The sequence below is a fragment of the Cynara cardunculus genome, assembly GCF_001531365.2.
Source record: "Cynara cardunculus var. scolymus isolate 2C chromosome LG 3, CcrdV1, whole genome shotgun sequence".
In the NCBI taxonomy this organism is placed as follows: Eukaryota; Viridiplantae; Streptophyta; class Magnoliopsida; order Asterales; family Asteraceae; genus Cynara; species Cynara cardunculus.
In genome coordinates this window covers 29,977,027-29,998,385 of record NC_037530.1, presented here as the reverse complement: position 1 = coordinate 29,998,385, position 21,359 = coordinate 29,977,027, and the positions used below count along the sequence as shown (strand labels likewise).

The 21,359-nt window shown below is 35.2% G+C and overlaps 2 protein-coding genes and 1 pseudogene across 2 annotated transcripts; 1 reads left to right on the top strand and 2 right to left on the bottom strand.

Moving 5' to 3' along the window:
* Nucleotides 1–234: 234 nt before the first annotated feature.
* LOC112509131 lies at nucleotides 235–4,392 on the top strand (annotated as a pseudogene).
* Nucleotides 4,393–7,913: 3,521 nt separating this feature from the next.
* LOC112509130 lies at nucleotides 7,914–8,690 on the bottom strand. The gene has a single exon (XM_025113994.1). The coding sequence runs from the start codon at nucleotides 8,688–8,690 to the stop codon at nucleotides 7,914–7,916; it is 777 nt and encodes a 258-aa protein (XP_024969762.1).
* Nucleotides 8,691–20,270: 11,580 nt separating this feature from the next.
* On the bottom strand, nucleotides 20,271–21,092 carry LOC112509615 (50S ribosomal protein L31, chloroplastic). Its single transcript, XM_025114667.1, has 2 exons — nucleotides 20,874–21,092; nucleotides 20,271–20,802 (listed from the first exon to the last, which is right to left on the bottom strand). Exons 1-2 carry the CDS (start codon nucleotides 20,940–20,942, stop codon nucleotides 20,458–20,460), a joined length of 414 nt encoding a protein of 137 aa, XP_024970435.1. The 5' UTR covers nucleotides 20,943–21,092; the 3' UTR covers nucleotides 20,271–20,457.
* Nucleotides 21,093–21,359: the final 267 nt, after the last annotated feature.

The window sequence follows — 21,359 nt, the reverse complement described above, 5'->3', positions numbered from 1 at the left end:
TAACACAAGTAAGAGAGGCAGCGCAGAGGAATGAAGAGGCTAGTGAAGCTAGCGTGGTAAGAGAAGTGGTTAGCAACACCAATCATAGAGAAAGGTCAAGAGCTAATAGTCCTGTCAATACTAGCACGGGACAAAGGGGTTGTAGCTACAAAACTTTCTTAGCTTGCAAACCCTCAACCATTTCAGGGTGAGCCAAACCCAGTTACAGCCCTAAGATGGATAAAGGAGATAGAGATGGTCTTCAAAGCTAGCAAATGTGCAGAGGAAGACAAAGTGACTTATGCTGCTTCCATGATGAAGTCTGAAGCCCTATTCTGGTGGGAAATAATTACCAACCTAAGGGGCGAAGAGGTTGTAGCAAGGACGTCATGGGATGAGTTCAAGGTGCTGTTCAACGAGAAGTTCTGCCCAAGAACTGCTGTAAAACAGTTGGAAGAAGAATTCTTGAGGTTAGAATAAGGAAGCTTAACGGTCAGGGAGTATACGACCAGCTTCACAGAGAAGGCTAGATTCTCAGAGCATTATGTCTTTACTGAGGAGAGACGGGTAGAGCGTTTCATATGGGGATTGAAAGCATCCATCAAGGAGTTTGTCCTCACCATGAAACCAACTACTTTCCAAGAGGTTGTGAATGCAGCCGAAGTTAGAGAAAAGGAAATGGTCCGCCAAGAATCCAAGCGGGGCCAACTGAAGAGGAAATGGAAGGGTTCAAACAACGAAGCCCGAAGACAAAAGGCTGGGAACTCGGAAAGGAAGGTATGGCAAGGACAATCGGGAAAACCATGTCCTAAATGCAACCTTGTGCATAGAGGAGAATGTCTGGTTAAGCCCAGGGTCTGCTACCGGTGTGGGAAGGCTGGACACTTCTCCCAAGACTGCAGAATGGAACGAAGAGAGAGATTATGCTACATCTACAAGTCACCCAATCATGTGCAAGCAGACTGCCTGCAAAGGAAGAAGGATGTTACGGCCATTCAAGTAGGAAGCAAAGGTGGGAAAAGAGAGGAACGACGACCAGAAGCACTAAGACCAAAAGGGAGGGTGTTCCAAGTAACTGCAGCCGAGGCTGAGGAAACCCCGGATGTGGTAACAGGTACCTTCCTGGTTAATTCTATACATGCAAAAGTGTTGTTCGATTCTGGCGCGAATAAATCATTTGTATCCACTACTTTCTGCCACAACTTGAATAAAGTAGCTAAGCCTCTAAGTTCAGCATTAGAAGTAGAAACTGTTGATGACAATAGGGTAGTGATTAAGGAAGAATATGATGACTGCATTATAGAGGTAGATGGTAGTTCTATTCCACTTAAGCTGCTCCCTATGACACTAGGGGAGTTTGATATAATAATCGGGATGGACTGGTTAACTGAAAACCAAGCCAGAATCATGTGTACTAAGAAGATAATCCAGATTGAGGTACCGGGTAGTGGGAGATTAATAATCTATGGAGATAGAAGGGATAGGAAGGCTAGCATGATCTCCCTACTCAAGGCCAGACGATGTATAAAGAAAGGATGTCAAAGTTATTTGGCATATGTGATCAACGCTAAGAAGGAGAAGAGTGCGATGGAAGATATTAAGGTGGTAAGAGACTTCCCAGAAGTCTTCTCGGATGACCTGACCAGTCTTCCGCCAGAAAGACAGGTGGAGTTTCAGGTTGATCTGGTACCTGGAACTGCACCTATTGCCCGCGCACCTTACCGACTTGCACCATCAGAGATGAAAGAACTGATGACTCAATTGCAAGATCTATTGGACAAGGGTTTCATACGCCCTAGTACATCACCTTGGGGAGCTCCAGTGCTGTTTGTCAACAAGAAGGATGGTACAATGCGAATGTGCATTGACTACCGGGAGCTCAACAAGGTGACTATCAAGAATAGATATCCACTTTCGAGAATTAATGACCTCTTTGATCAACTTCAGGGTGTAAGTTACTTCTCGAAGATTGATCTACCGTCGGGGTATCACCAACTGAGGGTAAAGGATGAAGATGTATCCAAGACTGCCTTTAGGACGAGGTATGGGCATTATGAATTCCTGGTGATGCCATTCGGAATGACTAATGCACCTGCAGCGTTCATGGACTTGATGAACAGAGTTTGCACACCATATTTGGATAAGTTTGTCATCATTTTTATAGACGACATTCTTGTATATTCACGTACCAAGGAAGAGCATGAGGAACACTTACGGGCCGTTTTAGATCTACTGAAACAGGAAAAATTGTACGCGAAACTCTCCAAGTGTGAGTTTTGGCTACGAGAGATGCAATTCCTCGGTCATGTGGTGAACCAAGAGGGAATAAAGGTCGACCCAGCCAAGATAGAGGCAATACAGAGGTGGGATCCACCCCGGACCCCTTTCTAAAATTCGAAGCTTCTTGGGTCTGGCCGGTTATTATCGAAGGTTTATTCAAGACTTCTCAAAAATAGTTGCCTCTTTGACAGCTCTTACTAAGAAAGGAGCTAAGTTCGAATGGGGGACAGCTCAAGATGAGGCCTTCAAACTCTTGAAGGAAAAGTTGAGCTCTGCACCAGTCCTCAGTTTATGCAGGAACTGAAGGTTTTGTGGTCTACAGTGATGCTTCTAAGCTGGGTCTAGGTTGTGTGTTGATGCAGCAAGGGAAGGTCATCGTGTACGCCTCCCGGCAGTTGAAAGAGCATGAGAGGAGGTATCCAACTCATAACTTGGAATTGGCAGCGGTGGTATTTGCACTAAAAATTTGGAGGCACTACCTCTATGGTGTAAAGTGCCAGATCTTTACTGATCACAATAGTCTTAAGTACTTGTTTGATCAGAAAGATCTCAATATGAGACAAATAAGATGGTTGGAGTTGTTGAAATATTATGATTGTGAGATCTTATACCACCCCGGAAAGGCCAACGTGGTAGCTGATGCTCTAAGCCGCAAAGAAATGGGTACTCCACTACGTGTTAAGGCTCTAAGGATGGAGGTCACCACTAGCTGGATTGAAGACCTGAAGAAAATCCAAGAGGAGGCCTTGGTAGAAGAAAACATAAGGAAGGAAAGGATGGTGGGGGCTAGTCCATTGCTGGAAAACAATGGTAATGGACTAAAATGTTATAAGGGTAGAATTTGGGTTCCTCACTTGGGAAATTTTCGTAGCCAAGTTTTGGACGAGACCCATAAATCCCGTTACTCCATCCATACTGGAAATAATAAGATGTACCGGGATTTACGAAAATCGTATTGGTGGCCGGGGTTGAAGAAAGATATAGCTCACTATGTTAAGAGATGTTTGACCTGTTTGCAAGTGAAGGTTGAACACCAGCGACCGTTTGGTAAACTTCAACCTTTGGAGATCCCCATGTGGAAGTGGGACCACATCACCATGGATTTCGTGACTACCCCAAACACCAAGAGGTTTTGATGCGATATGGGTAATAGTGGACAGACTCACCAAGTCTGCCCACTTTCTGCCTATTAGAAAGACCTACTCAATGGACAGATTAGCCAAGTTGTACATAGATGAGATTGTAACCCGACATGGGGTTCCATTATCAATAGTCTCCGACAGAGACAGTCGATTTACATCTACATTCTTGCGAAGCTTCCAAAGAAAGTTGGTTTCTCAAATAAAGCTTAGTACAGCATACCACCCGCAGACAGATGGTCAGAGTGAAAGGACCATCCAAACGCTGGAAGACATGTTGCGGGCATGTGCTATTGACTTTGCAGGGTCATGGGAAAGTCATCTTCCCTTAATAGAATTCTCCTATAACAACAGCTATCATGCGAGTATCCAAGTCGCACCATATGAAGCTTTGTATGGGAGGAAGTGTCGAACACCCCTGTGCTGGAATGAAGTGGGCGAAAAGCAACTTTCGGGCCCAGAAATTGTGCAGAAAATGGCTGATAAAATTCAGCAGATTCGGGAAAGGCTGAAAATAGCTCAAGATAGACAAAATAGCTATGCCGACAAAAGGCGAAAACCAATAGAGTTTCAAGTTGGAGACAGAGTAATGTTGAAAGTCTCGCCTTGGAAGGGCATAATAAGATTTGGGAAACGAGGAAAGCTGAGGCCTCGTTATATTGGCCCTTATCGAATAACAGCACGTGTGGGTGAGGTTGCATATAAGCTGGAATTGCCTGAAGAGCTTCAAGGCATCCATAACACATTTCATGTGTCAACTCTGAGAAAGTGTTTGGCAGATAAGAGCTCTAAGGTAGCTCTGGAAGATATAGAGGTGGATCAGACTCTGAGCTACGTAGAAAGGCCAGAAGCTATCTTGGATAGAAAAGTGACGAAGTTAAGGAATAAAGAAATCCCTTTGGTCAAAGTCCAATGGAAACATCATAAGGGACCAGAGGCAACGTGGGAGACAGAGAGTGAGATGAGAATAAAATACCCTCATTTATTTACATAAAGCAAATTTCGAGGACGAAATTTTGTTAAGGGGGGAGTTTGTAATAACTTAAAATATTATTTGAGGTTTTTTGAGAATCTTACTTAATGTTTTTTTTTTTATTTTGGCTGTTAGAACTATTTATGGCCTAGAATCGTAACCGCTATAAAGGAATAAATTGGGTTTTTTAAAATGGTATTAATTGCCTTGTAACCAACCAATTAAGTGGTAATTAATTCATAAGGAGGTTACGAAGAGTATATATAGAGGTGATGAGCTAGAGATTGGTTCCTTACTAGCAAATAAAGGTATTCAAGAGCTAGAAGGCGAAAGCAGAGAATCGATAATCAAGAGTTGTGTGTGTGACGTTCATCAGACAAACGTTCGAAGCTATCAATCACGGTGAGTTTATGTGATATTTTTTTAAGGGTTGCATATCTGTTTCTGTTAAATTGCAAGCTTGTTGTATTTTATGAATATGTTTGCTGTGTGAACGTGTTTTCTGTGATAAAATGCTGTGTGGGAAACTTGGGGGGACTGTACTAAGGATTTAATCATGAAAACAAGCACGTTGTGTGAAGCTTGTTAAGCCGTAAGAGCGAACATGCTGTGTGAAGTTCGCCAGGCAATGCTGTGTGATATAGTCCTTTCCCCCCTCATGTTTTCGGTAGTTTATGAACTGTGTGTAAATCGTTTATTCACTGGGCCTTAGGCTCACCAAACTCGTGTTTTTTTTCAAAATAAAAAATGCAACCAGGTTACTACACTTATGGGAATAGTAGCAAGGGCAAAGAGAGGGCGTAGTGCCATGCTACGCGTGAAGAGGATAGACTTGAAATGAAGTCTAGTCGTGACTTATCTTGACGAAGAGTAGTTAGTTATGGGTTTAAGCAATTGCTGTATGATCAGAAGAAATTTTTAGACTTCCTTTGTGATTTATGTTTAAACTGTTTCAATCCAGTATTTTATGTAAGTTTTCAATTTTTAAGGTTGAATTTTATTAATGATTTGAGGTTAAGATAAAGATCGGATTTTGGGTCTTCACAATGCCAAAATAATACTTTTCGTTCTTGCAAATTTGGTCCCTCTCTTTAACGGCCATTAAAAAAAATCTACTAAATGAGATGCATTTTAATACTTTTAAATAAAACTATTTTTAAACTTATCTATTTTTACTGCAGAGATGAAAAGTGTTATTTTCAACAAACTAGGGGACCAAATTTGTAGTGATGAAAAGTGTTATTTTCAACAAACTAGGGGACCAAATTTGTAGTTTACTTCTTTTTTTTAACAAAAGTTAGTCAGAGAAACCGAAAGTGAAACAGATTGACAATCATAGTGATTAAAACTGTAATTAGTTTGAAAGTGAGACTACAATTGATGGTAAATAACAACAATAAAGACCAAAAATGTAATTTACTCTATTAAACATTTCTTAACTATATCAAAAAAATACATGTATTAAAACACCAATTACTTATCAGTCATTAAAAATGCATTGCAACTCTAAATCATACTTGACATTATGTACAGTTCGGATACAAGGTTTTGGTTCTTTTTGGGAAATCTACTATCAAAAACTCTGTTTTGATCTCTATTAAAAAACATTTCAAGTAAGAATATTTAATAAAAAGAATAATAATATTTTTGTTTATAAAATTATAATATGTTGTTTTATAATCACAAACTATAATATATTCCCTTAATTACATCAAAAATATAACACGTTCTTTCGAATAAAGAGGAACCAAAACAAAATATCTTTCGTTTTCATATAATTTTTGTCTACCGACATACACACTTTGAACTCTTATGTTCTGATAAATGGATGTCATAACTAACAACGTATAGCATCTTGTAAGATAATGAACACAAATATACTTTCGTTTAAAAATAAGTTTTTATATTTTTTTTATATTTGTCTTAAAATAAATTTACTATTTAACTAATACATAAATAATTAAAAGTTTTGGAGATTAAACGTGGGTAAATATTAGGGGTGTTCAAAAAAACCGTTGGACCGTTCAAATCAAGTCAAACCGGACCGTTTTTGGCGGTTTGAGCGGTCTGCCAGTCTGGTCTGGTTTGGAAAATAGTAAAACCGGGCGATTTGGTCAGGTCTGCGGTTTGAAACCTTTTTTGGACGATTTGGACCAAACCGACCGCCAAATACATACATACATATATACATACATATATACATACATATATATATATATATATATATCTATTTTAATATTAGCAAGCCAAACTTTTTTAACTTATTGGCTATGACCCAAATATACCTCTAAGCCTAACATCTAACATAATCAAAATCGACGACTAAAACCATTAAACCATTGAACATATCGACACATTTGATMTTGACGGTCTCCAAATTTTGAAATCTCTCAAGAACTCCATCAATCTATTGATCTTTCTAATCCATGGTTTGATTTCGGCGCACATCATCAAGACATCAACCAAGTGATTCAACCAACCTAGATTTGACTTCTATTTTGTTTGATCAAGAACTCAAGACTCAAGAATTGAAATTTGAACCATTGAAGATTGTGAAGTCGTGAATTTTGTTACTCAATACTCACAGTAGAGTTGTAACATTGTTAATTTGTTTGTTTTCTAATATGTTTGTTAATTTGTTTGTTTTCTAATATGTTATTTGTTTGTATTTTGGATTGCTTCGACTTTATACTCAAAAGCTGCTTAATTATTACATTTATTTGTTTAAATTGATTTTTGTTTTAAGTTATTAGTTCTTATATGGCTTTGTGATTTTTTTTGTATTAAATTAAATTCATTTTGGTTTTAGGTTATTGAAAATGTTTGAGATTTAAACATGTATGGTCTCTCATATATTTAATTTAAAATAACTTAAATAAACAGGGAAAAAATCATCATTTCCTTGTTGGGATCCCCGTTCCCCGTTGGGGATGAAAATGATGATGTGATTATATTCCCCTACGGGGATGGGGACAAGGACGGGAATTGAGGTCTCCGTCTCATCCCGCCCTATTCCCATGCCAAATGTATCTAGAACCAAAAGTTAGGATAACAACATATGCAATTTAAATGATAGTCATGATTTACTTTAAGGGGGTGTTTGAGATTGTTTATTTGAAATGACTTATATTTTTTTATAAAAGTTTTTTTTAACTAATTATAAGTTAAAATGATTTAAGTTCTTCAAAAACTTCTTATTACCGGTTTGGCACCGGTATAAGTTTTTTTCTCCAAACACTCAAAAGTGCTTATTACCAGTGTTAAATCGGAATAAATCAATAAATTATTTTTATAAACAATCTCAAACATCCCGTATATCAAACATATTTGAAATCATAAACCTTAACATAAAGATCAAGTTATAATTTAAGTCGATACAAAATAAAATTACGATATAATTTTGAAAGTAGAATAATATTTATTTCCTAAAATATACAAAGATTCCTTTTCCTTTTCAAAATAAGAGAGAATCTAAGAAGTAGGGAGATGAAACAGTGACTTTTCCTTCACTAATATGGATATTAATAATTAATTATTAATAATTACTGATAATATGAGTTTTCAACCATGGTCTGCTGCTTCAGAAAGCTCTGTTGCTTCGAGATGAAAGCCTCAACGGCAAGACGGAACTCTTCGTTGCTCAGCCTCTCCACCGGTGACGACGACCTTGAGTCTATGTCGTCCGCGCTGACGACAGACCTCCTCCGCCTCTCTGTCACTGACCTCCTCAATTCTCTCTCAGGTTTCATTGAAATCTCTCGCTTCAACTTGGCCGATTGTGTCCGCTGAAATCTCTCAATCTGTTTCGCAGCCTGTTTGATTGCCGTTTCCGCCGCCGCCGCTTCTGATTCGGTTTTCACGATCGGATTCTCATAACGAACCACCGTATCTTGAATTTCTTCGGTGGCTGCCTTTTTCATATCCGGAAATTCTTCCACCAGATCTGCATTGGAAGAGATTTCGTTTGTTTTATGAGGATGATTCAGAGATCTATACTTATTATCGTCGGAGATTTCCGGACTAGCAGATTCGTGACCGACGTCCGTGTGACCGGAGAGCACATAACAAAGAACAACAATAACGTTTCCGACAAGAAAAACGAAGTGTGGATTCAATACGTAAGACAAAGAGGCGTACAGATACTCGCCGGATACTTTAACAACTGTAGAAAGACGAGTCGACGACCACGAAATCAAAGCAACGGCGACGAAAAGTTCGATCAATCTAAACATTTTTGAAATGTTGTTAAACCGCTTGTATCTAGCAAGCGCATTGGCCTTCTCCACTTGAATACTGTCCATAAAACCATACGAATTCATACTTGTCCAAACTCAAGTATTCAAAAATCGAAAACCGTTTGAAAGATTAAGCGAATTACAGGAGTGAATCGTCACAAAAGAAATGGATAGAAAGAGGTAAGTGGCATGAAATCGGAGTTACTATCTCAGAACGGCAGAGGAAGATGACCGGAAAATTGGGGGTGTCGGAATTGAAAGTGGAGAGTGGATCAAAAAACACGCGCACAACACTTTCAAGTGTGTGTTTCAAGAAATGTTGAAAGAAGGTGTGGGGTGGGGGACGATGGGAATGCCGCCAACGGGAAGGTACGCATTTATAGGGCATTTAGATCCTTTGAAATTATATCTTCCTAATAACCACAATATTATTGTCAAGTCTTTGTTTTTTTTTTTTTAAATATTTCAAATTAAATATGTTTATTTTGGTATCTGATTTTTTATTAATTTGTCAATAGAGTCTGAATTTACGATTATAAACACAAACCAAATAAATCTAAACTTAAAAAAGATTTAAAAAATTATTTATAGAAATCAAATCCATTTAATTTCAACTGAAATTCGTAAATTGATTAGTAATTCCATAAATAGGTAAATGAAGTTAATTTCCAAAGATATTTATGCTATCAAAATATACAATATATATATAGAGAGAGAGAGAGAGAAAAAGAGGTGATTCATTATGTAACCCTTTACATTTATACAACCAATACAATTCAGTCTCAATCGTCCATTTAATTTGATAAATATGTGATTTTATAAAAGTTTTTATTGTTTCCTAATATAAAGTATTGATCACAATTATTAAATTCTAGTCATTTTCTATAAATATTCAAATCATAATAAATGAATTTTCATCATTTCCAGAAATATCTCAATTAATTAGGTTGCATTGGTTGTATAAATTGACATAATTGCATTTGAAATATACCCCACACACACACGCACACACATATATATATATATAGTACGTTTCAAATACAACTCATCACATTTGTACAACCAATGCAACTCAATCAATTGAGATATTTATGAAAGATGACTAGGGTTCGTTAATTATGATTAATACTTTATATTCGAAAACAATTAAAATTTTTATGAAATTATATATTTATCAAATTAAATGGACGGTTGAGATTGAGTTGTATTGGTTGTACAAATGTAAAGGTTGAATAATAACTCACCTTTATATATATATATATATATATATATATATAAATATATATGTATATATATATATATATATATATTTGAACTCCATTTTTTCAAAATTCTTTTCTTTAAGGAAAAAAAAATATTTAAATAGTAAAGAAATTGAGAAGTGAATTATAAGTTGTTGGTGATTAAAAATAAAAATGATTACATATAAATTAGTTAGGAGACAGAAAGGGGTATTATTTATATAAAGAGCCCCCGCGTGTGGGTGTTGCCAACCTTTGGCTTATAGCACTTGTCCCCTATCCCACCTCATCCTTTTTTTTGTTCTTTTTAATTTTAAATAAATGATTTTTGATAAAGTCAAGTAAGTAAACAAGTACAAGGGCTGATTTGGAATTTAGATGAACTTGTGGATTGAAGTAGAACATTTGTTTGAACAATTCAAGGAGAGAGAGTTGGGGAATGAAGTAGGTGTAGAAAGTTTCAAGCTAAAATCATTAGATTCAAGATATGGATTCTACATTGAAGTGTTTTATCATTCGATCAGTACTATGTGATACTGGGAAAGGATTTAATGTGGAGAATGAGGCCGTAAGGCTGTTGAGTTGTCCAACAAAGTCTTGGGTGTGTTGCTATTGAAAACATGAAACAAAAACCAGTTATATCAATGTTTATGGATAGTCGTGCATGTCAAGAGTATTTATGTACGAGAAAATGAGGACTTTTTAGGTTGGAATATGCATCTAGTTCCCAAAGTTGGCATCTAGTAGATTTAGGCGACCCTAAGACATGAGTTGTGTGAACTTGCATACAAGGTTGCAGAGATGGTGTGTCAGCTGAAACTATAGGTGAGTTGCAAGTCAGTTGTGAAATTTTGTATCACACGTGACATGACACGAGTTCAGAACTCGAGCACAAACTAACTTTTGAAATCATGTGGCCTTTTTAGCACATTTTGGCACGGCTATTTCATTTTCAAAGCTGGCTTCTGAAATCATGTATTAGTTTGTGTAGGTGGCATGCAAGAAAGTTCAACCTAGTCTACACAAATTTGATGTCAGATTTCTTGAGATCTTCCCAAACTAGGATATACTCATTTGTGATGTTTCAGTAATTGCAAATAGTATAAGAATGTTACATGCTTCAGGCTTCATATGTTTAGGATTAATGTCTTCCATATTTTATGTATACCATACGTGTATCCGTATATTTTTTGAAGTTAAGTTTTGCATGACTATTGTTTTGACTATATATGTGGAGTCATATACCGAGATACATATAGGAACAGCGCAGGACATCGTGAAACTGTGATGATCCGCATGGAGTTTGCCGTAAGAGCAAAATGATATCTTCTCGGGCTTATAAACAATGCGAGTGGACAACGGGTCTTTTGGGTTTGTGAGAATTATACCATAAGAGGAAACAAGTGTTGAGTTCAGGTTTGTGAAAATTAAACCATAAGAGGAAACAAGTATCAAGTTTGTGAGAACCTAAAATCTCAAGTCTTGTTCATTCGCAACCAATGAAATTATGATAAATCGTTTTTTATTTATTTTAAATTTATTTAATTCATATCACATGATTTCTTTGATTTTGTGTATTTTTGTGATTGTTGGACATAAACAGGATGTGAGAATTTGGGACATGAGATTTTTATCTGCCATGATACTTGTTAACTCATCCCAAACTTCGTCATTCCATCTATATTCTAGAATAAATGGCAAAAAGAATCGGAATGTATAAATTCTTTAAATAATTTTAAACTTTGTTAACTTAGAATAGTTTCTAGACATGTAAACTTTATACACACATACGTAAATCATGAATACATACTCTCTCTCTCTCTCTCTCTCTCTCTCTCTCTCTTTAAGACACACACACACGGACTCATATATGTATATAGGGGCGTAATCAAATGAGAACTGATTAGTTTGTGGTAACTGTGAGGTCCAATCTCAACCACAAATTAACGGATAAATTACGAAATTAATAATTATGGTAGTTTGAGTTAAAATTATAATTAGAGAGAATATTAGTTATTTTTAAAAAACTATTATCTCCTCTCTCCGACCTCCAATCTCCGGCCTCCGGTGAAATCGGTATCACAGTATATCACAATGGKTATCACATTGTGTATCTTTGTTTTTAAGGTTTGAGTTGGTATCATAGTTGGTATCACAATTGTATCACAGTATATCACAATGGGTATTACATTGTGTATCTTTGTGATTACTTGGTACCTGCCGGATTAATATTTATCGGAGGCCGGAGATTGGAGGTCGGAGAGAGGAGTTTTTTAAAAATACTTAAAATTCCCTCTAATTATAATTTTAACTCAAACTACCATAATTATTAATTTCCTAATTTATCTGTTGATTTGTGGTTGAGATTGGATCTCACATTTACCACCAACTAATCAGTTCTCCTTGAATAGGCCTATATATATATATATATATATAGAGAGAGAGAGAGAGAGAGAGAGAGAAAGAGACGGATTTAAACAAGAACAATTAACAAGTAATATAACATGAGAACAGTCATAGCGCGTGCGTTTTCACTAAACTTACATGTAAAATCATATGTGATTACGCCGCAGCCTAGATCATACGCCAAGGCATAAGTGTACCCATGCATTAATCGTGTTCCATAATTGCATGTGATTTCAATGCAAAATCACATGTGATTTGATCATTATCGTGTTCTTTTATGTTGACCTTGTTCTCGTTTAATCATCCATATCTCTCTCTCCATATATATATATATATATATATATATATATATAGGGGAGCGATCAAATGCAAACCACTCAATTTGTACAAACCATGCAAACCGCATTCAACCAATCATAATTTTTCATTTTGTTCATTTTTTTGTAATTATGAGAGGTTGATTAATCATTTTTATTGTGGAGGGTATTAATCATAGATATTATTATCTTCATTATTTTAATTTTAGAGAAATACATGAAACAGTTTCATTAATGTTAGAGAAATACATGAAACAGTTTCATTAATGTTAGAGAAATACATGAAACAGTTTCATTAAGTATTATATGAAACAATTTCACAACCATATATGAAACAACTTCATCAAAAAAAGTATTATATAAAACAATTTCACAAGATTAAACAATTTTCATGAAAAAATTTCATAAGATTAAACAATGAAATCGACAGATGAAGGTGGTTTGCACGGTTTACACAAATGAGGGCGGTTTTCATATGAATACTTCTCTATATATATATATATGTGTGTGTGTGTGTGTGTGTGTATGTGGATATTATGAACTGAACTGATGACATTTTCATATGATAATGTATTTCAAATTATTCAATTAAATACAAGATCGATTAAACTAAAAAGTTTAATTGTTGAATAACAGTTAATCCCTAGTTTGTAACCTTCAGAGAAAAACATGGATCCATGCTTAATAGATTGTTTGGATGTATGTACTAGGAATAATTATAATTGTGTACTTATTATCATGTAATTTTTTTCAATTATAATAAGTTACGAAATAATTTTCTAAAAGTATCAGGAGGTCTCAGTTTCAAAACCAAGGAGGAATAAAAATCCCCTTGTGGCCACGGAGGTTCAAATGCAGTGACTCCGGGCTATCTGCAAAGCAGGTGGTCGTCCTAGAATTAGTCGGCTAGCATAGCGGGTTGGATATCCAGGTTAATAAAAAAAAACTAATGTTATATACTAGTAATTATCTTTTGGATTAAATGCATGAAATAGCAACCTACTTTCATAAAATTTCTTATTATAGCATTCTACTTTTGTTTTTCTTTATTACAGCAATGTACTTTTAAATTATTTTTTATTAAGACATTGTACTTTAAAAAATCTACCCATAATAGCAATGGGTAACCTGTTACCTTTTAAACCGGTTAACCCTTTGACTTTTTTGCTTGTGTGGCTTTAATRRGGTGAYGTRGATGHCACATCATTTTGATGACTTAACTAAAATTAAAATAAAAACTTATTTCAAATTATTATTAATGATTTTCATTTTTCATTTCTATGATCTAAAAAAACTTTTAATTTTTTTTACTTTTTCTTATTAAGTTGCATTCAAATTAAATATTTTTAGAGTAAAATATTTTTAAATAAATATGAAACATTATTTTCGAGATATATTTTGTTTATAAAAAAAGTAACTTTTCCTATTTTATGTTGTTCAAATAAATAATATCTTTTAAAGTTCTCTTTAAAATATTAACGAAATAAATTGTTATCTACAATTTTTTAATATTGTTATATTAATAAATAATTTAAAAAAGTTTAATTAATTTAATATATTTATCCGTCAAGTAAAAAGTGTTTAAACAAATATAATATATTCTTTAAAAGATAATATTTTTTGGTAAAAAAAGAACAATTCTTATTTTCCTTTTTTTCAAAAAACACATTTTTAAAAAAATGTTAGCGAGATAAGTTGTGTTCTACTAGTTTTATTGATATTGGTATATTAATGAATAATTTAGAATTTTTTTAATTCATTTAATACATTTATTAAATAACATGTAAAATATTTAAATATTAAAATTAAAAATACAGTGTTTAATAAGAACTAGTAGATGATCTAATAAAATAATTTTGAAAGTACAATGATGTAGTAAGAAACATATCACTACAGTACATGTGGACAGCCTACGTAAACAATGAGGTGGCATGAAAACCTAGTATAATGGGTAAATTTAAATCAAAAGATTACCCAATACTATAATGGGTAAAWTTTTCAAAGTACAATGTCCTAATAAAAAATAGTTTGAAAGTACATTGCTGTAATAAGAAAAATTGAAAGTACAATGCTATAATAAAGAAATTTATGAAAGTAGATTGTTATTTTATGCATTTTGTCCTTATCTTTTTAATTAATAGTCGACATAATTCCACGAGTAAATTACTAATTCCATTCCTATGGTTGGTTGAAAATGACAGATCAGCCACCTCGAATGTAATAATTACAAAAGGGTCATTATTATAGTTTGTATTTTGTTATAGATAAGTTCTCTCTTGCTATCGTACCTTAGAAAAATCTATTAGGTGAACAACATGTTGGTCTTGTTATCCATTATTACAAAATCATTTTAAAGCACTCAATTAGTTGTTGTCGTATAAAATCAAATGTGATTTTACATTAACGGACAAAAAAGAGGGGACACGGGCGACTTTTCCCTCGACCTCAGGTCGCGAAGTAAGTCACAGGAATCGCATATGATTTCATTCGTGATGTTAGTGTAAAATCACATTTGATTCAGTCATTCTCTTATTTTCTTAAATATGTATCATTCTCGTATGAACATGTATCATAAATCTAAACATTTAGATTTTGTGAACTCCCAATTAAAAAAGATATAAAGGACTCAATTTGCAATCTACTGTGATATATATGTTTTAACAAAAGATTGCAATGTGATGATGACTTTTCAACAAAGTTTACAAACTTTTGACTTTAATCATGTTTTCAAGATTGGTTTATTTATTTCATAATGTTGACTGTTTGTAATTTTAATTAATTTGATTTTGTTTAAAAAATTATATGTTTTGAAGTTATGTTATATTCGTTTGTGTTTGATTCGAGCGTTTTTATAGCATGTACACGTTAATTTGACTTTAAGTTTGTAAGATAATTAACGTTTTATATGAACGTGTGACATTAAGTTGTTGGGATAAAGTTAAGTGACCTAAAAATGAGGACAAAACTTGTTAGGTTGTCCAACTTGGTGGTAATACTTATGGTGCGTTTGGTTTGCAGGATTATTGTTGAAAGATTTGGATTTCATAGAGGGATTTGGATTGTAGGGATCGGATTGGAATGGTGTTGAAATCCCTTTATGTGTTTGGTTTGTAGGATTTGGATTGGGATTTAATTACGATGGCAGGTACTACTTCCATGGCTATTCTGCCACTCGCCACAGTTTCACCGACTTATCTAAACTACCGTTATACACCACCCATTCTCGAACACTATTCTCATCGTCACTGCCAAACATTTGAATGGAGCGGTGTGCTCGGTTAACGCCGAGAGTAGAGCTGTTCATGGTGGACGACCCATTAAAAATACGGGCTTGGACAACCATTATTTAAAAAAAGGACGAGCCTAGGTTTGTTCGTTAAAATTAACGGGCGGACAAGAACAATGTAAAAATAAATATGGACAGGCCCTCTCGGCCCGTTTATATTTTATAATTAATATTTTTTTACCATTTATTAAAATTATAATTAGTATATTTTAAAATTGACTTATTAAAGTTATAGTATGAGAGTTGGGACTCTGTGTTTTCTCTTGAGAACCCAAAAGGCTCAATATTATATTTGTTAGCATTCTTATGTCAAAAGTCATAATCGATCAATAATGGATAGAGTCGGTAGTTCCTTAAAGTTTTAATTGCCTAGGTGTTTTTCCTTTACTTTTTTGTTCCACATTTATTAATTAAAAATTACACTTTTTAGGCATGTTAGTCCGTGAACAAGCCCAATCAGTTTTATAGGGCGGGCAATGGCAAGTTGTCAAGCCCGAAAAAAAAAGTTTAAGTTTACAATATTAGGCCTGTTGGACAAAAAAGAAAAAGTTAGGACCAGTCCAAGCCTGGCCCAGGCCCACAAATGATCACCTCTAGCTGAAAGGCATTGAATGGAAGCCGCCGACTTCCCTCTGCCACACACATGTGTTCTTGTCCGACGATCCACTAAACAACAAGCTCCCTACGGCGACGATATGCAAAAATGCTTGTTTGTAACCTCTGACAACTCCGCAGTGAGCCAACGTATGTTTTGGTCGTTCCCAGAAATTCACTAACCCGTCTGAAGATCTGGCGTACACGATGGCTTTTGTTGTGTTCACCGCCAACGCCATCACGGCGTTTTCCTAGTTTTCACATCTGTAGATTTGGTGAAAACCAGGCCGTCGAAATCGGGAACCACCAAATTAATGGCGTTTTATCGATTCTAAACTTTTAATTACAACCAACGAGGAGAGCATCAGAAAGTAGGGATCTCGTTTTTTGTTGAAAGCCAGAGGGAAGGAAGCAGTACGGTTAAAGTTAGGTCAGGAAGCAATTTTTTGAAATCTCACAGGATTTGGATATGAAATACCAACCCCTTCCAAAGGATTTCCAAATCTATCGGTCATGGGATTTCAAAAGAATCCTTGGATTTCAAATACCGACAATCTTACAAACCAAACACTGGATTGGAATGGATTTCAAATCCAAACCTCTCCAATTTCATTACATGCCCGCAAATCAAACGCACCCTTATTGTTTCTTAAGAACAGAATTTATAAGGTTGTCTAACTCTCGACTTTATATTAACAAAGACGTGAAATTATTGTTCTATAAATTTAAAAGATTTTATTAACTTTTGTAACAAGCTTCATACCATATCCATTTTCTTGCATTGAAACTTAACTTACTTTATTTATTTAGGAGTCGTTTACTAAACGTTTACTCGGTAAGTATTTACTGGACAATTTTCCTTACTGGATGAACATGGCAAGAGCCAAGAAGCTTACCCGGTAAGAGTGATGGATAAGGATGGAGGGTCTTACCCAGTAAGTGAAGGTGACGACTCTTACTCTGGTAAGTACTTACCAGGTAAATTGTTGCATAGGATACATATTTTAATGTACTACAATCTTATCCGATAATATAAATTATAGTATTTTGATGATGAGGTGAGATTTTGTGTTTGTGTTTAGATATTATGGATGGTGATGTTGTAGTTGAAATAATCATATGAAGAAGAAATGGCGGCATACAAAGTCTAAAAGTGAATCAATTATTTTGTTAAAATATATTAATTAAATGCTTACCCTCAACTTCTAAGTTTTTAAAATTAAAAAAAAAAGTAGATAAAAGAAGGCATGATTAATTAGTATAGCTTGTGATCAAAAAGTAATAGAAATGGGCTAAAAAGGCTATAATCGTCATTTATGATTCTGACACGTATCTGGTTATCTTTTGATTTAATTAATGGTATTATGAATGGGCAAGATTGGAATTGAGAGCATAGGTGGGTTTCATGTTTTAATTACATATTCCTATTTTGTGTAAAGATGGTGGTTATAGTGAAGTGAAGTGAACTGTGTTGAATTCAATTTGTTTTTCAAAAAATTATTGGAAAAAAAGGACGGTTATGAAAATGAAATCAGTGGCATATAATAACCTGTAAAATAAGAGAGACTGAAAGAAATATTTCAGATAAAATCAATGGCATTCTGTTTCAAGAAAGAGGGGCTAGATAAGATGACTGGTTAAAGACGTAAAATTGATGACACGACTAGCCTAGGGTTCCATTTCTAGATATTATCCAAAAAGGGATTAGAGGAACGATTAAAGACCTAAAATTGAAGACATGAGTAGGGCTTTCAGTTTCATTCAACCCCAAAAAGGTGATTGAAGCAGTGGTTAGGAGGGCTTGTGTCGAGCTAGACCCAAAAAGTTGATCGACAGTCATGGACAATACAGGTCCACGACTCTATCATATCAGTTTTCTCCGTCCTTATTTCATAGACTTATAAACCAAAATTCATCTTCAATCATGTACCAAACATAAACTTCAAAGTGATCCCACAAATTTTATTCATTGATTCTTGAAAATAAAATTAAAATAATTAAAATACAATGTAATATAAACCTTTTTCATCATGCAAACCTCATCCCAAATCCCTGTGTGTTATATTGGGCTGATATGGGAAAACCAATCTGCCTTCTTTACCCGGTAATAGTGATGGCCAAAAACCGGTCCCAATCGGGCCTTGTCCTTTTCGTAACCGGTCCTTCTATAACCGGGTCGGTAATATGTTCCAGAATTCATCACTTTTAGTTAATCGTTTTATCACTTTGTGTGTATGTTGCAGTGTAACATCTATATGGGTGAAAAATATACATGGGCAAGCAAGGCATGTTAAGGATGCGTTGGTACGTGGGACATGACACAACAAAAACTTTTTGTCCTGTTTTTTACGGAGATGGAAGATGATTGACCGGAACAAAAATGCATCTTTTGATCTCAAGTCACTTGGTGGCAAACCATAGGTCAATAAGAAGGGTAATTCCACTTACTCGCAAGTTTGATTCCTGTTGGGTGTAAAAACCCTTGTGGTCATGCCAACCTCTCATAGCGAGGGGTTTGCCGGTTCTAGATTTGTGTGGCGTTGACCTAGACCACGTCGAATAGGGGGACCTTCATAGTTAATAGTTCATGTCATGTGTCATGCTTCCTTCCAATAGCTGAACTCTAATTTCACCAAAAAGGTCATATACAATATAACTAAGATACTAAATATATGATATATATATATATATATAACACAGATTCATACATAGTGTATATGTATACATAAAACAATCTTATCTCTATCAAGTTCTACTTTTAGTTTTATCCTGAGTTCTAACTTCACAGTTTGTGAATTTTCATCTCCCCAAGTTTTTGAAGAAGACGAAAATAGCTTCGCTCTGTGTCCCTGTATTCATGGTCATAGCAATACAGCCAAAGATGCATCCCACCACACCCCTGAAGAATTGCACCCCTAGAGCATCACCATACGGGGATTTCACAGGGGTCGAATGAGGCAACAAAGACAAGTACAAAATCTAACAATGATTAAGCATTTTATACAGCTCATGATATCAAGATCCAATGCAGATCACGATGCCATTTTCTTCTTCTTAAAACAACCCTACTTCCATCATATCCAATATTCAAGATCTAGGGGGAGGAAGTAATGTGCTATGACTCATGTTGAAGTACTTGGCATACGAAGCTTTTATACCATTAAGCACATAGAAGCAATAAGTAACAATTCAGACAGAAAGAAGAGATAGTCAGTGATATATGAAATACGGATCCCTTGCAAATACAGCTTACCTCAAGGCACATCAACTCAGCAAGATTCCAGCTAAAGAACAAGCCACTTTTGGTCACGAGCAGGGCTTCTTGACTCGTGACAGTGGTGCACCCAGCCATCAACATTGCAATACTTTTTCTTTCTCATTGCAAGACTACTTATAGCCATTTATACAATCATAAAACACCAGATAAACACATGAATACCATCAGAAACAACAATTATGAAGAAAAGGATTTCTAGATCAATTTCTAAACAGATTGATTTGCACTTTGAAGAAAAGGATTTCATTACTCAAATTTGATAACAGGCTAATAAAAACTGATAGATTCATATGAGACCATGCTTAAAAGCCAAAAAAAAAAAACCAGGGTTCTGATCCAAGAATTGGCTGAATGACATAAAAGAACCAGTAGCCCAGCAACCAAGACCACAATGAGCAACTAACCATTATAACCTGCAATTTTAACAAATGTAACTACTAACAAGTGGCCTTTCGCCCAATGATATCATTTGAATCTCCACAACCCCAAGTTGTAAGTTTAGGTTGATATGAATGTGCTAGTTTGTACACCGGTTATGAAGAATTTTAGGGATTAGGGTTTCAATGGAATGTAAAATTGTTGAATTTTCTCACAAGGGGAAAGGCAAATGACAGCTGAATTATGAATTCACAAATCAGACAGGATGTATAATCGAAGAGTAATGTATCAAATTGAAGACCACTACATAGAATTAAACCCCCAAGAGTGTGAATCAAACACATTCAACTACTTATTTCTTCTTGCCTTTACCGGCGCCGCCCTTCCGTTTAGGTGGAATGATAATCTCACCCTTCAGCGTCGGAATCTCCATCAACTGCGACAAACCACCGACTCCACCGAACTTCTTACGGAACTTCTCCACCTGATCGGCATCGATGAGGTTGGCGGACCGACTACCTAGATAGAATGGGTGGTTGCCGGACCAAACATCGACGACGTACTCTTTCTTAGTACCGCTGGTGGTAAGAACGTGCTCTCCGCTGCAGTAAACCTTGGCATCGGTGTAGAATTCGGGATGAATGTCCTTCTTCCGGCAAGTCCATCGCGGTTGATCTGTGGAAACGGCTGTAGCCACCTGATAAGAGAGAAAAGTGAAGGCGTCAGCTTGAAAAAGGGAGAAACAAGGGTGTATCGTGGAGTGCAGACCTTTTTCATGGATAGCGCTGGAGGAGGAGAGTTTCTATGGAGGAAGGAATTGGATAGGCTTAGCGCCATTTTTGTCTCTGGGTGTGAGAGCAGGAAGAAAGAAGATGATAATGAGATAGAGGAAATCCAATGATACCCACGACACAACACAAGGAACTGAAGAAGTGACTAAAATGACAACTTTGCCCTCCCTCACTGGTTTTTCATTCTTTATTTACTCTTTTTCCCTGATTTTTATTTATAATAACAATTTAGTTTAAGTATCTATTGTACACTTATATATATATATATATATATATATATATACATATATATATAGAGGGAAGTTATTCTACACCATTTGTCATTCCTACACCCTATACAACYYTCATMTCAACCATTCAATTTTTAATCAATTAATTGTTTCCTAATATAAAGTATTAATCATAATTAATAAACTCTATTCATATTCCATAAATATTCAAATCATAATAAATGAACTCCAAT

Coding starts and splice junctions, on each gene's coding strand:
- LOC112509615 (XM_025114667.1), bottom strand. CDS start 20,942: ATGGCGCTAAGCCTATCCAATTCCTTCCTCCATAGAAACTCTCCTCCT. Junction 20,803..20,873: donor CAGCGCTATCCATGAAAAAG/GTCTGCACTCCA, acceptor CTCTCTTATCAG/GTGGCTACAGCCGTTTCCAC.
- LOC112509130 (XM_025113994.1), bottom strand. CDS start 8,690: ATGAATTCGTATGGTTTTATGGACAGTATTCAAGTGGAGAAGGCCAAT.